This window comes from Hippoglossus hippoglossus, chromosome 15, assembly GCF_009819705.1.
Source record: "Hippoglossus hippoglossus isolate fHipHip1 chromosome 15, fHipHip1.pri, whole genome shotgun sequence".
In the NCBI taxonomy this organism is placed as follows: domain Eukaryota; kingdom Metazoa; phylum Chordata; class Actinopteri; order Pleuronectiformes; family Pleuronectidae; genus Hippoglossus; species Hippoglossus hippoglossus.
Genome location: NC_047165.1, coordinates 8,949,966 through 8,965,663, shown reverse-complemented (window position 1 = coordinate 8,965,663; position 15,698 = coordinate 8,949,966). Strand labels below are relative to the sequence as shown.

Below are 15,698 nucleotides of genomic sequence, written 5' to 3'. Positions count from 1 at the left end.
AGTGTTTGGCTTGGGACGTGTAGATACATCACGATACACATCGTCTCCAAAAGCTCCACCATGACATTTCCCCACACTGGATACAAGAAGAAAAGATGCATCTGCATTTGTTATGACTGCACTCTTCAGGGTTTTCCTTTCATTTGTCACCCAGAGCACAGAGGTGAACAACTAATTACACAGCAAGGGAGGTTAAGGGAACTGCAAGCAGTGAAGTGCAACACTTGACACAAGGCCGCATGCATACATTACAAAAGCAGCATAACCAGGCAACGAAATGTCATCGTCTCAGTACACAGAGACTCGAGCTTTTCTCTCCAGGCTGGTGCAGAGCTCCTAATTGCCACGACGAGCTCCTCTGGAGTTTGGGTCAATTCTTATTATGCCTGAGTGTTTTATAGGAGCAGCTCGCAGCTGAAGAACTGACCTGAACCATGGAGCTCTTCACCACTCGGCAGATATCCTCCCTCCACTCAGACACCCCAGGGTTCAGCTCGTCCAAATTAGAAGAGAAGGCCAAGACATGTGACCGGAAATAATCTGAAATAGATAGAAATTAAATTCAGCTAATGTACGTCTTCTTTCTGAACTCGTTATGTGGAAATAACAGCTTAATTATGTTGTGGGGGTTGTAAGCAGAGTCAATCCTCTACCTTAATGGTGAGAGCAAAACAACTTTAACAATAAATAATAAGAAAGAAAGAAAATGTTTACATACATTAAGAAAATATAATTGAATGTATAAATGTGTGTTTGTGATTGTTCAAGCTATTGTCAGAACACAAAATTATAATTAAGGGCAAAGTTTTTATAATGTTCTTGACCATGAAAATATCACCTCAATAAAAAATGTTGCACCAACTTAAAGAAAAACTTGTAAAAACACAATGAATTATGTTTTGTCAACTTAAAGTTAGAAATTTTGTTATTATAACGTATTAACTTTAGGTTAAACAAAAATGTAATTCATTATTGTGTCAACAAGTAATTCTTAAATTTTCATTTCTTTGTGTCCTTGAGCTTTCAGCAAATCATGTGACATTCATCTGCTAATTGAAATTTGGTCACACTCTGATACATAAGCTTATACAACTACTCTTACAGCATGATGCTAATAAGACAAAACAATTTCAATTACAACAACATCTCTATTATCAGCCATAGTGTGAAGATAAACCAAGTAAGAAGTAATTTAGTGCTTCTAACACACAAAGCTGACTCCTTAGTTTCCCCTGTGTTATATCAAGAAACTGTTTAAGTGTGGTGAGTAAAGTAAAATGAGGATATGTGGTTCACCGTAAACTGCTACAGTCATTTGGTCCTGATGGACAGTGTTTCCAACTGAAGCCTGAACGGTGACTGTGTAACGTCCCTCTTTAGAGAAAGTCAAAGACATCGTTCCGTCCAGGGTCACAACAGGCTAAAGAGAGAGGGGGGGGGGGAGCAAGAGATGTGCTATGACTCATGAGTCTATCATTTCATTCAGGAAATTGAAAGTGTGGCTGAGAATAAGAAATTAAGGTTTACCTCAGTTTTGTTATCTAACCACCAGTAGTAGATGACTGTTCCCACGTTGCTGGGCCGTAACAGTGTGGTGAGGTTCACAGCTTTGTTCTTCACGACCACTGAAGGAGCCAAGAGCTGGACCTGTTCGAGCTGACCTGTAAGAGAGAGAACACAAAAACTCACAACTTCTGTTAAAATCTCTTACATAAGACGGAAAAATCCTGCCTCCAGGATGCTGAGACTTTAAGCCGAAGACATGTATGAGGCGAAAAAAAATTTGGCACAACATCGACTATGTGGAACACCGTGATGATATGGAGAGATGGTGGAGAAGTTGTTGTTTGACAAGTGCCTGTGGATAGTTTGATGCTTTTTGCTGCCATAAAAGTGTCACCATTGGATTCCATTATAATGAGGTGAATTCAAACTGACAAACGCCGCTCTTCTCTGTCAATGAGGAAACAACAAACAGGCGTCTTTCATGCCTACGCATTGTGAGTGAGTGACACTCAAAGCTTTGGATGGAGAACTCGAATGGAGTCTCTCTTTAATGAGCCCATTTGAAGTTCCAGAGGAGTCATGAGCACATTCGCCCTGTTTCCTATCATTTTTTTTTTTCCAAGGGCAGAAAAGTTGAAGTATTTTTGACCTATTTTGAGGCTTCTGCATCTCACAGTCTCTGATCAGCTGTGATAAAGGATCAAGACGAAAGCTTATAATGTATTCTTCCTTTGATGTTAACAAAAATAGTTTGTTTCAGACAAGATCAACTTCTCATGTGGCTGAAAATACGCACTCACGTCAGTTGATTAAATGCACATATGCAGACGATGAGCAACTGTTTTATAGTAAATCCACACTCTGGGTAAAGAGGCATTTAGCAAGTGATTAAAAATAATGCTGATGATAATTTTAGAGAGGAAAAAAAGCTAATTTCATATTTTCACCTCAAAATAATTTTGCCATACATTGTATATGTTTTAATTGACTTTTTTGAGACTCACAGGAGATGTGCAGGTAGAGTGTCACCCTGTCAAAGCCCAGCGTGTTGCTCGCTGTAGCAGAAACGTGATAGATGCCAACTTTGTTGTAGATGTGCTTGATGCCGTCATCAATGGAGCTTATGTTAACGTAGGATATGGCCGTCCCATCTCCAAAGTCTACTGTTACACTCGTCGTGGAGCCCAGACCCTTCACAAAGAAAACAATATACTGTCACTCACACTGTGGCCCCAATTGTCTGTCAGTTTCCTGGCTGATGCACATCAGAGGGCATTTTCCATAATATCTTCAGGAACGAGGTCAAGTGGCAAATCATGTAACTGAATATTTATTTGACATGCTGGTGCTTCAGTCACTGTGCCACATACACACCAGACACAAAGGCATGCTGCCCTGTTCCCTGTAATACACACTACTGTTGCTTGTTTTGAGTGAAGTAAGCACCTCTTCCAAAAAGACCAAGAAGGTGACATTCTTCCCCAGGGTTGCAACCAGTGTTCCCTCACTGGTGAAGAGCTGAAGGCCCCTGGGGGCCTTACTGGGACACCTCTGTCGCCTGGGGCTGTACTTCAGAAGAGTTCCTTCGGTGCAGTTGTTAGACAAGGCCTTGCGATATCTGGAGTTTGTTAAAGACAAAGAGGAACATTACACGAGTGAATAAACAGACTTCTATCATGCATACAACAATTCATATAGCAGGTGCACGAACAGGAAAACATTTTTTCTGAAGTATAAAAAAAATATGCATGGCTGCTTGTCATTTTTCATCTGTTCTGAAGGTTATCAACCATGCATGGATTATGTGTGGTGCGCAATAACAACAGTGTTCCGACATAATAGCAGGTTTTCAAGAGAGCTGAGCTTAAATGTAACCAAGGGCATTTACGGCTCCCTCTGCCCGTGTGCACACAAACGAGTCAGGTACCCTGTGGTGTTGAGGAAACTGTCCCCAGTGACGCAGTCCCTCACTGTCGCTGAGGGAACGAACCAGAAAGCCGGAGAGCAGCTCCCATCAAACTGCCTCTCAAACCCATAGTCACTGTGTCACAAACACAGAAAAAGATACGCAAGGGTGTTATCAAGATTAGTTATCATTTATTTAAAATATCAACTTTTACCTGAGTCACACGCATTAAGTGCATGTTTACACTGAACAGAGGTGTTCCAATGCTGGAGAAATCATAACAGAGCAGTTCGGAGTATTCGCGAGTTGATGGTTTATGCACCAAACTTCTGAAGCAGAAAAAAGCACCGCTTGTGTTTACACTGACTGTAATTACACCTTGGCAAAGTCAGAGGGAACACTCATATTTCTTTCATGGCGATCAGGGAAACAGTCTCAGGAGCCAGAGTTGCAAAAGTTTAATGAGTCTTTTAGTGATAAAGTGGTGTTAAGCATGTGATAGAAGAGCCAGTGCTGATTATTTAGCACCTTGAAAGACAGATGAAAGAAAGTATGACACAGAGTGGAGTGACGAGCATGAAGTCCTGACTTGAGGCAACACTTCGTGAGGTCGTCGTAAAGGAGCACAGAGCGAAACATCAGTGTTATTGTTAAGGTAAATCTAGTCCGGTGCACGTGATGTAGGAATAAACATAAAGCAATGACTGATTATTATTACATTATTAAATAACATCAGCAACATTCATATTGTGTTGATATGATCCATGAGCAGAACTATTTTATCGAATTGTGTTGTTAAAAATTGATAATGATAAAAATGTTTGTTTTTTTCAGTTATGTCTTATGATTTGTTCTGATTACTTTAGACATATTTGCAATGTTGTGGTATATATATAAATATACACACAATATGGCAATACTGTATGTGCTATATATGTATATAAACACACACACACACACACACACACACACATACACACACACACACACACACACACACACACACACACACACACACACACACACACACACACACTTGTGATGAAAAACTGTGACATTGATTAAACCAGAAATCTTATGTTACAAAATAAGCTAAGACTGTTATTGGAGATGTGGTTGTGACAAACTTCCTTCCTCAGCGCCAACAATCTAACAGGAATCAGAATAACACGTGGTGAATTATAAAACATTCTTCAAACAACTCTTGTCTTGTTGTGCCTTAGGTTTGCTTCACAGACTCTGCCTCTGGAGATTGATAAAGTGTTGTGCATTGGATTTAATGAAGTGAAAGGAGGAGCTGCAGAGCAGGGAACTCACCATTCAAAGTCCGCCTCTGTACACGGGCAAGACTCTGACATCTGGGAAATATACTGATCTCTGGCCTTGACACATCGAACGTTTGTTTTAAGTTTTTGGAGGATTCTCTTCATTCCCATGATGCACACTTCCCCCTGTGATGAATAATGCATCATAAACATTTCAGAGATTCTTTTCTTTTATTGTACGACTGTATAAAGGAAATTCACTTGAGTTTAATCAATGAGTGGATGTTCAGCAGTCAAGTAGCAGCGAGACCCTCTTACCTCACTGTGCAGCTGCCACGTCAGATAATCCTCAGATGTGCATCGGTGTTGAAAAATGGACCGGAAGTCAATTTTGACAAGTTGCCACTCGGACCGATGACTGAAATGTCCAAATATTCTGCACAAACAAGAAAAACAAGAAAAAATGTTCATGTGTTTGTGGAAGATTTGAGAAGAAAAGGTTGTGAAACTCCTTTTTTCTCACAAGAAAGCAAATGAAACCCTTTCAAACCAAGATCAGACTAATTCAAGAATATTCATGTACACTTCTAAGTCTTCATCAGAGTAATATATAATTAACCACTGCAGTAATTAACTAAGTAGAACCACATGAGCTCTATGGCTCTGTCATTTACTTACGTCATTATGAGGGTGTCCTCTCCAGGCTCCCCCAGCACCCCGTCAACGTAGAGCGGAGAGGAGGTGAAGCTATATTTGTCCCAGTTTCTGCCCTCATCAAAACTCAGCCTGAGGGACAGAGCAACGGTTGAATCACAGTCAGACTCGCCACAAATAGAGCTGAATTCAGCACGAGAAAGCCTCAGCAGGAAGGCAGTCTCGCTTCTTGTTTTGAAGATTGAGTGCAGGCGCTAAAAAAGATGCGGTGCCTCCTCGGAGGGCCTTACCAAATGTGTCTAATTGGCAGAGGTGTGTGTCGGATGGCCACCAGAGATCCTCCTTGATTCAGGAAAAACACACTGTACTCTTCCTGGAAAACCTGCAGACACGAGCGACCAGCCTCACATCAACTCACCAGAGAAATAGTCAAGTCTACGACACGAGGAACATGCAGACTTACACCTAGACATTAAAGCATGAAACCACAACTCGTCTTTACACAAGAGTCTCAGTCGTGAGAATAGATACAAAAAAACATCAAGCGAGTGTTCCTCTCTTTGTTGAATTCCTGAGTGTTGAGCCGGTGGCAAAAATGTGTTTCTCCTTCTGGTTTATTTGTGCTGCACATCAGAGATGCACCGGGTGTCAAACCTCAATTCTTTAATTCTTTGCAACTGTGACTGTGGCAACATGAACTGAAAGGTGGCAATAAATACTAAGTCGGATTCCTTGTGTTCCTTTTGTATTCTTCATAAAGCAACATATATTTTTGTGGTTTGTAGCATGGATCCTTTCATAGAAAACCTGATCACACTCTGTAGCTGTGCAGAAATGCGTGATATTGTGCAACGTACCTCTCTCCAGGTGTTTCCAGCATCAGATGTGATGAAAATACTGACGTTAGTGTTGGTCAGCTCAGGTCCAACGACACCTGACGCAGAAAAGCAGTAGTTTGAATCGTCACTATTTCACACACACACACAGAAAACAAGTATTTGCTCAGACAAGACAACAGGATTTATCCTTTGAAGTAACATGGAACAGATGTGCAGACGGATTTCATTTCTTTTTCAGAGCTGCGGTCGGCTGAGAAGGTCAGAACCAAAGATGAGATCTGACTGGGGGAGGGGGGGGGTTGGGGAGCTGAGGGATCTGATCGAGGCGCGGGATTAAGGCCGAGACCATAACAACAGCGTGGATGTGCAAATCAAGTAAACTCCTCACCTGATGCTATTATGATTCCTGGAGCGGAGTCTTTGCTGACGATGTTTCCTGAGGTGTAAGGATTCTCCGACACATGAAGGTGCAGGTGTAACGAACAGAACGGCTGAGGAACACAAGAGCAGATTAGTCTGCTGCGGTGAGAAAGTGAGAATGAAAAATCTGATCGAGACATGGTTCACATACGATATGAGTCATACAAAACTGCCCTGAATTCATTATGAAGCTTTGAGCATAGGTTTGTTATTCTGTTAAAAAAAAGCTGAGGGTAATCAGGCGCCATACATAAACATCAAATGTACATTCATTTATATAAAGGAAATGTGAAACTCGAAGGGAAACAAAATCTTTAACAGGAAGTTGAACGTAGAAAACAATGGCAGTAAACTATTGTAAACATATTAACGTCTCCATAGAATCCATCTGCTTTAGGATGATTCTTCTTTGATATATAAAAATCAAAGACTCTAGTCATTATTATTATATTTATCATCAGACTGAGCAGATGCAATGGGAGGAATAGCACCGTATGAGTGTGTTCACAGTAGTTTACAGGCCAGTTGGGGAAGCTCAGAATCTCCTGTGTATAAGATTATTTATATTTCATGTAATTAAATTCACTCCTCTTATTATTTATGGTTTACTATCAATAGTTGTTGCTCCTTTCTACACCATGTCCATTAGTAATTCCTCTGGTGACTATTAGATAATGTGAAGCTTTGTTTAATGTCATGTAACAAACCTTTAAATCCTTTAACCTTTGAAATTAAAAATAACTTACATGATGGAAACAATGTTAATTTAAAGATTATCAGTCCTGTCACATAACTGCCATTCTGACCTCATCTACCAAGGCACTCAAATCCTCCCAGTAGTTATGATACAGTATATTATGCAATGTAGCATAGTACAATATATATTGATAAAATAGGACATGCTACTACTAATAATAGAAATAATAGATACATTGTTAATCTTATAATCAATATGAATCTAAAACCAGTTTGTTTTATGTATTTTTTTTTTAACACAGGATCCCCATTAGCTCCAGCATTGTAGCAGCTAGTCTCCATGGGGTCCACTAAAGCTTCACATACTCCATTACTGCCAAGGTACATTAACCTATTTAAAGTGTCTCTTCATGAAATGTGATGATGTGGCGTCTGACCGCGCTGTGACAGGACTCGGTGCCGTATCTTTTCTCAGCACATGACAGTTATCCAAACAGCCAAATCTCTCTCTCGTCAGTGGCCCACTTACCTGCTCACAATAGACCTTGTTTCCCTGGAGATCGGTTGTCGGAGCCTGAAGAAGGTGCCAGTCTCTTCCCTTGTTGTATGAGATATAAGTTTTCACTTGGTTCTCAACAACTTTATTTGACAGGAACACCCCTTTAATCCCGGCAACCTGCGAAACATGAGAGACGCAGAAGGGTAGGAGGAGAAATAATACCCCCAAAAAAATTCACCTTAAATTATTCAAACTTAAGTAAAGCTGAAGGCCTGGTTCTGCGAGGAAGAGAAGTCGGAAAGTGAGTTTTTTTTGACAGGGAGCACTATTTTGGACCATCTGTAGGACTGTGTAGAATCAAAACAACATATGGCGCAGCCCTGAGATATTTCTCCCTCTTTGTGTTTACGCTCACAGAGACGGAGACTGTCGGAAGAAGCTGGAGTTCACATTTCTTTCTCGTTTGCAGAGCGCAGAGTCTTTATGAAGGGGAAAATGGTTTCATATTTTCTACGGGTCGCTCACTGCAGTTTAACACTGCAGGTCTGGGCGTTCAGTGTATGTGTGTGTGTGTGTGTGTGTGTGTGTGTGTGTGTGTGTGTGTGTGTGTGTGTGTGTGTGTGTGTGTGTGTGTGTGTGTGTGTGTGTGTGTGTGTGTGTGTGTGTCTGTGTGTGTGGAGGTCACTGAGCGGTGTGAGTAACCCCCGCTGACGACTGTCTGAGGTGTGCATGTTGGAAACAGTGTGGTGCTTTTACTGCTGGCTGCAGATGAGGATAATCCAGAGTGATGCGTTCATGGGCAGCCGCAGCAGCCTCACAGTACATCTGTCAGCATGGATACGACGCGTTCAGGGCACAAGTTAAAGCTGCTATTTCGCCTGCATTGTGACTGTGGGCTCTAAGCGACACCAGGGTTTACAGAACTTGTGCGTAGCTGCATTAAGACTGAACTTACTAAAACCTTTATGCCACAATAATGTCAAATGAGAAAGGGAATAAAAACACCCAGAAAGTATAAAAGAGAAACTCACATTGCGTAGAATAAAATGCAGTGTATCAACATCTGTTCAGTTATATTGAGGACATTAAAGATGTCTGAATACAGAAAGTTTTCAGCAGTCTCTTGGTATTTTAGTTGCCAAAACCAAAGTCTGTTTTATTGCCCAAGGAAGCGCTCAAAGCAGGATGTTGCTCTTAGATACACACTGAAACCTTTTTGTTTGCATGTTATTCTCCGTATGATTCCAGATTAGCAGTATGACCAAGACATGATGGGATAGTCTCAATCCACCCTGGACAGACTAGGCAGACATGTACACATGAATAGATTGAGGGATTAAGATTAAGACACAAATCTGTCAAATATTTACCTCCACCAACGATTTTATGTTTCATCTGTTGTTTGTTTGTTTTTTGTTATTTGGCAGGATTACTCCGTTTTTTTATTACGCAAACAAAACTTAGTGTAAGGAAGCTGTTTGGGTAAGAGAGGAACTCATTAAGTCTTTGTGCAGGATCTGGATCAGGGGGCAGATCCAGGGTTTTATTATTTTTTCACTTTCTTTAACTTTGCGAGACCTTTTTTTTAACATTTTTGTTGATTTCTCAGAGAATAATTCATGGATCTTGATGAAAACAAATCTGACACATTTAGGGGAATTCAATTTATGGATGAATATTGGTGCAGTTCTCAATAAAAATCTGTATCGAGTGAATTTAAATATATTTTCATGAAAGGAACTGTTGGATCTTGCCAGAGGTATTTTCGCCAAAACTGAGTGCCATTCTAGTTTTTGTTGATGAACATTTGTTGATTTTGCTTGATAAACTATAGTATTATAAAGTTGCAAATTGATTTTCTGTCAAACAATTAAACTTTGAATTGATTTCATGACTCAGCAAATGTAAAATAAATTGAATCTACTGAGTATTTGCATCTTTGGAGCATGCAGAATATGCAGACATGAGGAATTAAAAACACAGAAAAGTGAACGATCCTGTTTGACAGAAAAAATAACCTTCATGTTTTGCACTAGTTTATTGCACAAATTAGTTAATTGAAAAGGACACGTTGTCCTTTCAGCTACTGCAGCACACAAAGCCCAGCGATGGGGTTTGAGCCTGGTCCCGCTCGACATGCCTGAATAAGCTGGGAACATGCAAACAGACGACAGCATCACCCTGACAGCACTGCCGCTGCCTACCTCATACAGGTCTATCATGATGTTGCCCTCGGGCCCTCCGCTGCTCACAACGCTCTCCAGCATCAGGGTGAAGGACAGGTCCCGGGACTCGGACATGTACAGGTTGTAGGAGTCGTTCTGGTGCCAGTCCTGAATCGCTGCCACCACCTGGTTATCGTCCGTGCTGATTATCTGCAGGTCCTGAATATATACGAGACTCGTGAGTGGATATCGCCGAACAAAGCAGCTTTTACAAGAACTGATTTAAAGGGAGTTCTCTCAACACAAAGGGTGAATGTGCACGGTAGTGCAGCGATTCATCACTTTCTTGACATCATTTGGGATCAGCAGCGATTAGATCTGGTTTCATGCCGCACTCCGAAAAGGAGGACATGCTTCATTTAATTACCCTGAATACCTTCTCCAGAGTGAGGTGAGACATGTGGGGGGTGTGTGTGTCCCTTTTAAGGAAATTTTGACAGTGCACGGTTGGATGGTTGGATGGATAGATTGATTGAAACAACACTTTGGGCACTACATTTCCACTCGAACCAGCAAGCCGCCTGCTGTGCCTTTAGTAAATGGAAATTGGGGCAGAACACTGTTTTGTGCAAATGCAAATGGACGTTTTCTGCTTCAAAAAGGGTCCGTAAGACTTCCGGGGGGAACACCGTCTGTGCAACTCCAGAATTATATTTTTGAAGTAAATATCTGTTGATGCAGACGGGAGGGCAACTGATTAAAAACTAAGATCTCTTAAATAAACACGAGATCTGAAGATATAATTATGCAAAGCCGAATCAATTTTCAGACGGATATTAATGTGGTGCAAACTATTTAACGGTTTTGTCAGCAAACATTACGACTGCGTGGGAACAACACTTAAAATCGCTGGAAAAGATCAACCCACAATAAGTCTTCATGACAACACAAAACAGCCCCAAGGGACAAGTACAAGCTGCTTGTTGCTCTGCATGTGCTCATCTGGCCAGAAGCACCATCGTGTTGCAGCATCCTCACCTTTGGCCGAGTGTACTTAGGAAGCTTCATCGGGTAGAAGGAATTTCTCTTGTAGGACACGTAATGGACAGACTGGCCCCCTATCGGCACCTGGAAAAGCAGCACACAGCGATTTGCATTGGAGGTGAATATTCCTAAGCTTGACTGTGTACACTGATTGCTAACAGCATGTATCAAACAATTTAAACCACTATTAAAAACTCCGAGCTCGTGGTAATTAGGATATTGTGCATTAAGGCAAAGTAGAGCTTCAGTATAACACACAACAACGCAATTTCGGTTTCACGCCATCGTTTCCCAGGATAATGGCGTCTTTTAGTTAATGAAACGACCGTACATTAGGACGCAAGTGAAAGCGGCGGTGCAGCTTTTAATTGTCTTTTAATGAAGCCAAACCTCGCAATAAAAAACCCACCTGGATGAAAACGTATTCGTCCTGAACCACCAGGGAATCGGGGATGATAAATCCAGGGAAAGGCTTGCCCTTGTTTCCGTCAGAGCAATTCTGAAGTTTGCAAGTTATGTACTGTGACCCTGCGGATAAGCAAGAATATGAGTGCTAAAAATACAACAGAGGGAAAAACACAAACCACCTGATGGTATTACATGACCCACAGAGGCACAACTTTGCAGGCCGATCTGTATTCTCACTCGTAGAGGGAGAGTGGAGAGAGCTGCCCCAGTGTGTTAGCGTCAGCCAAATGAGGCAGCCTCCCCAGGGACAGGGCATTAACACACGGGGCCTTATGGAAGTGCCCCCCCTCCCTCTCTCTCTGCGTCGTGGCCGAGAAAAGAGCCAAGTCATAGCCCGGCTCTTGAAAAATGAATTAGTTTAATCGTTTGAAGAGTCTCCACTCAGCCGGTTCAGAGGAGGGAGGTGGTTTCAGTTGGGACAACAAAAGAAGCTGGAGCCTCGGAGCTGTTTTTTAATTACAGCAAATGTTAAAGGAAGAAAAACATGTCATTTTATGTGATGTCTCATTTAAACAAGAGATAATGATGTGATTCTTTTGCTTCTGACATTATATTAATACTCACGTCCATCGGTGACACTGATCTCCAGGTGAATCATTCCTTGCTCTTTATCTAAACCCAGTCGGGACCTGTAACATCAGGACAAATCATATGTGGAACATTAGATTTCTACTACAACACAAAGCTCTAGTGATAATCACATCACTAACATTCTTCACCTACATTCAGATCAGTGGTTCCCCAACTTTTTACCTTGTGACCCCGTCGAAGTGAGGGAATCCTGTTTGTTTGCTTGAGGCCTGTTCAAAACATGAGCTCTACTTGTGAAGTGTGAATCTTTTATCCAAACATTCACTTTTCTCTCTTTCTACTTTTTTTGCCCTGGTAAATGTTTGTTTTTTCCCCATTATGAATCATTAAGTTATTCTTTTAAGACTTCTACAAACCGTTCCACCTCAAGAAGAAGGTTACCTCAGGTGGTGCAGGTTCAGAATCAGTGTTTACAAAGGGAAAGAATTACATCACACTTCAAAGAAATAACACAGTTGCTCCAATTACAATATGGTGCAATGAAAAGTAATGTAATTGCTTATTATAGCATCAAATTAATAAGGAACCATTCAATCTAAACTACATGAGTACATATATATATATATATATATAAGTATAAGATATAAAAAGGCATAAATATCCTGTATTTTCTTTTTTTTATCTCATTGACTTCTTTACAGAGATTTATAATTTGAACTTTCTTGCTATTATCACAAACATAAAGCTTAACAAGGCACTGAGGCAAAAATCTTCCACAACTATCTGCTGCTGACTCAAGGTTCATTTTGACGTAGTGATGCTGTTTGAATAATTAGAATCAAAACTAAATCAAACTGAATAAAAACTGCTCACAGCTGAAAGTAACCACTTCTGTTATCGACGACGCGATATCACTGGTCTGATTAAAATGTTTAATTTGCAGTTGAACACTGTGAGCTGTGATCTTTACTGTTCTCTGTGGAGCAATAGCACAACAACCTTGTGGCCTAACAGGCGTTTGACCCGCGCTGCTCTTTATGGCTGAGGTGCACTTTGCAGTTTCATTCACTCTCAACAGAGATTCTTCATGATCCTTGTTAAGTGCGGAGCGACAGCACTGACCACTTGTTATATTAACCGCGGCTGTTGTGACACAAGATGGGTTTCTCCCCATTTTCCATACCACGTCTGAACCGTAATATAAAAGTCCTGCTTCCCTCAGCACTCTGTAATTGCCTCAAAGCTCCATCTCTTTTAATGGACTTTCTGTCAAACACTTCATCCAATTCTATCAGCGAGCAGCAGCCCCTTGCTCTTAAATAAACCCCCTGCAATGTTACAGTGACCCCCTCCATAACTAACACATAGGTCTGCGTGTGCCGAGCGAGGGGAGGGGAGGGGGGGGGGGGGCACGTTCTGTTTGTAAATCACGTTTGTCAGATTTTCTTTAGATGAGATGAGCAATAAAAGTAATTCTCTCATAGTGGATCTCTGATAGTGAATCTCTTTTTTTTTCTTTTTTTTTTGTGCCTAACCTGTTCTGGTTGACTTATTTCCTGGAGGACAAAAGAGAAGTTTAACATATTTAAAACATCAGCAAAAATTCTTTGATTGATCGTCTTCAATGAACTCTTCAATTCCAGGGATGCCAAAGAAGTCTCATACACGCCGCTGTCCTTACCGTGCATATTGACGGAAATGATGAATAGTGTTCAGAAGTATATATTGATATTAAAGATACTGTAGATGTTCAGAATGTACAGTGTGTCTCACTGGGGAACAGCAGCTCGCCTGAAGATCTTTAAAGAAGAAATCTAGTTTTATATTTTTTATATTTTCAATTTATATTTTATTTTAAAGAGCCTGCTGTGTAATCGTGGCTCTGTGAGAAGCGTTCCCTGATACGAGAAGGCTGTTAATGCCCGGGCACAGAACTAAATCACAGCCAAGTTAAGTGAAAAGAGAGGCAGAGGTCTGTGTGTGTGCACAGTGCAGCTCGGGTTCGTTCCCATTAGCTACAGACACTGGAGTTTGTTGTGTGATTTCTGTGAGATTAAGCATGAAATACATGTGGCTCTTTATTGCTCATTACACTGTGATTTATGGGCTATAATTTTGTGCATTTCTGATGAGTTCTGCTCCGTGGTGATTATAAAAACCTTGAGTTTTTATTGTGGCAGGTTTTATTTGCAGAGCGTGGGACTGCAGTTCTTTATTGTCATTGTTCTGCAGTATTAGAATATAAGAATGTATGCTCTCGTCTTACAAACTGTATTTTTGACGCCTTATGAGTCAACGTGCGCTGGAAAAACTTGCACGTGCGTCACGACACAGTCAATTATTTACCTCACAACCTAAGCACACACATGATTATAGACTCACTGATATTTGTTGCTGCCAGTTTATTTCCTGCACACTTTTTAAATCCAGATTCTGTTTTTTTTCTGTACAAATCAGGGGAAATTAATTAGCCATCACTGGAGCGTGATCACGCCTCAACCTCGACAAGAAATTGGTGTCAAACGTTCCTCCGAGGTTAAAAATATCTGCTTCATTAAACAACAGATAGTTTGTCTGTACTCGTGTTGTGTCGAGTATCATTTCAGTCATCGCCTCTATACTCAAGTGATTTTTATACCAACTAATATTATCAACATTTTATTTCCCCGACCACTTTAAAACCACCTATATATCTGCACTGTAGGTCACTCCAACCTCCACGATTAATCCACGGGTCAGTTTTATTATTAATTCTATTGATAAGAGTGTGGAAAGGATTTTGCAGCCAGAAACTATAAAAAACATTATAAATTAAGGATTTATCCTGGGCCGTAATCCCAAATGCTAATAAAGCTAAAATGCTCAGAGACACCCAGACGCTCTGTGCTACATCATCAGTCCTGATTCTGAGCCTAATATACAGCAGATATGATGCAGATTAATTGAAAAACTGATGGATAATGTTTGAATATGATTTGATTTGAGATACAATCTGGTGTTCAAACAAAACTATCTCCACAAAAGTCCATGAGCATGACTGCTCTCAGTGAATTCCAGTATTAATCAGAATTCGAAAACTTAGAGCATTATTGTTATTAAAGGAGACGTTAACTGTAGGAATCTCTATTTCGGTCTGTCTTTTGATTTTTCCTTCGAACATCTTGTACCTGAGAGGGAAGTGCAGTGTTGATTATCAGAGTTTTTCAGAGAGCTTCAATTATCTCTATTCTCTGTGTCATCAGCGATAATTTCTTTGTCAGGTGGTCAATAGAACCCATCAGGCTCCCATCAGCCCACTGACAGGCACATTTTAAACGTTGTGACATCTTCAGAAACGCCGAGTTGAAGGGTGATTATAATCGGAAGTGTGATTATAACCAGTGCTTCCATCGTCCATTGTGGTTAATGGACGCGAGCGGTGTTTAACCCCTGACTGTGACCTCTTACGTCGATCTCACCACCTTTAAAGACGGCTGCACAAAGCGAGAGCGGCTGCATGAGATGTAAACCTGACTTAGGATCTAACTTACCTCTACTCTTGCATGAGTGTGAATATAACTATTGATTTATCAGTATGACCTCTGCCTCCACATAAACTGGCCTGGATGAAATTCAGTGATAAAAGCGATTCCATTAAATGTGTAATATCTCATTTACTCAAATTTTACTTTTACTATAATGAGTGGTGGAAAGCAGCTGAGGACA

The 15,698-nt window shown here is 40.8% G+C and overlaps 1 protein-coding gene across 1 annotated transcript in view; it reads right to left on the bottom strand.

The window, feature by feature from the left end:
- Positions 1 to 15,698, bottom strand: part of LOC117775362 (VPS10 domain-containing receptor SorCS1-like) — a 47,687-nt gene that overhangs the window by 11,497 nt on the left and 20,492 nt on the right. Inside the window, exons 6-22 of the mRNA XM_034608440.1 lie at positions 12,027 to 12,091; positions 11,404 to 11,522; positions 10,989 to 11,078; positions 9,990 to 10,169; positions 7,816 to 7,962; positions 6,559 to 6,661; positions 6,189 to 6,265; positions 5,622 to 5,713; positions 5,356 to 5,463; positions 4,996 to 5,113; positions 4,730 to 4,863; positions 3,434 to 3,547; positions 2,953 to 3,124; positions 2,511 to 2,697; positions 1,528 to 1,661; positions 1,297 to 1,420; positions 428 to 540 (exon numbers count right to left, since the gene is read on the bottom strand). Of these exons, the coding sequence (XP_034464331.1) occupies positions 428 to 540; positions 1,297 to 1,420; positions 1,528 to 1,661; positions 2,511 to 2,697; positions 2,953 to 3,124; positions 3,434 to 3,547; positions 4,730 to 4,863; positions 4,996 to 5,113; positions 5,356 to 5,463; positions 5,622 to 5,713; positions 6,189 to 6,265; positions 6,559 to 6,661; positions 7,816 to 7,962; positions 9,990 to 10,169; positions 10,989 to 11,078; positions 11,404 to 11,522; positions 12,027 to 12,091 (2,077 nt within the window). The remainder of the gene's footprint in view (positions 1 to 427; positions 541 to 1,296; positions 1,421 to 1,527; positions 1,662 to 2,510; positions 2,698 to 2,952; positions 3,125 to 3,433; positions 3,548 to 4,729; positions 4,864 to 4,995; positions 5,114 to 5,355; positions 5,464 to 5,621; positions 5,714 to 6,188; positions 6,266 to 6,558; positions 6,662 to 7,815; positions 7,963 to 9,989; positions 10,170 to 10,988; positions 11,079 to 11,403; positions 11,523 to 12,026; positions 12,092 to 15,698) is intronic.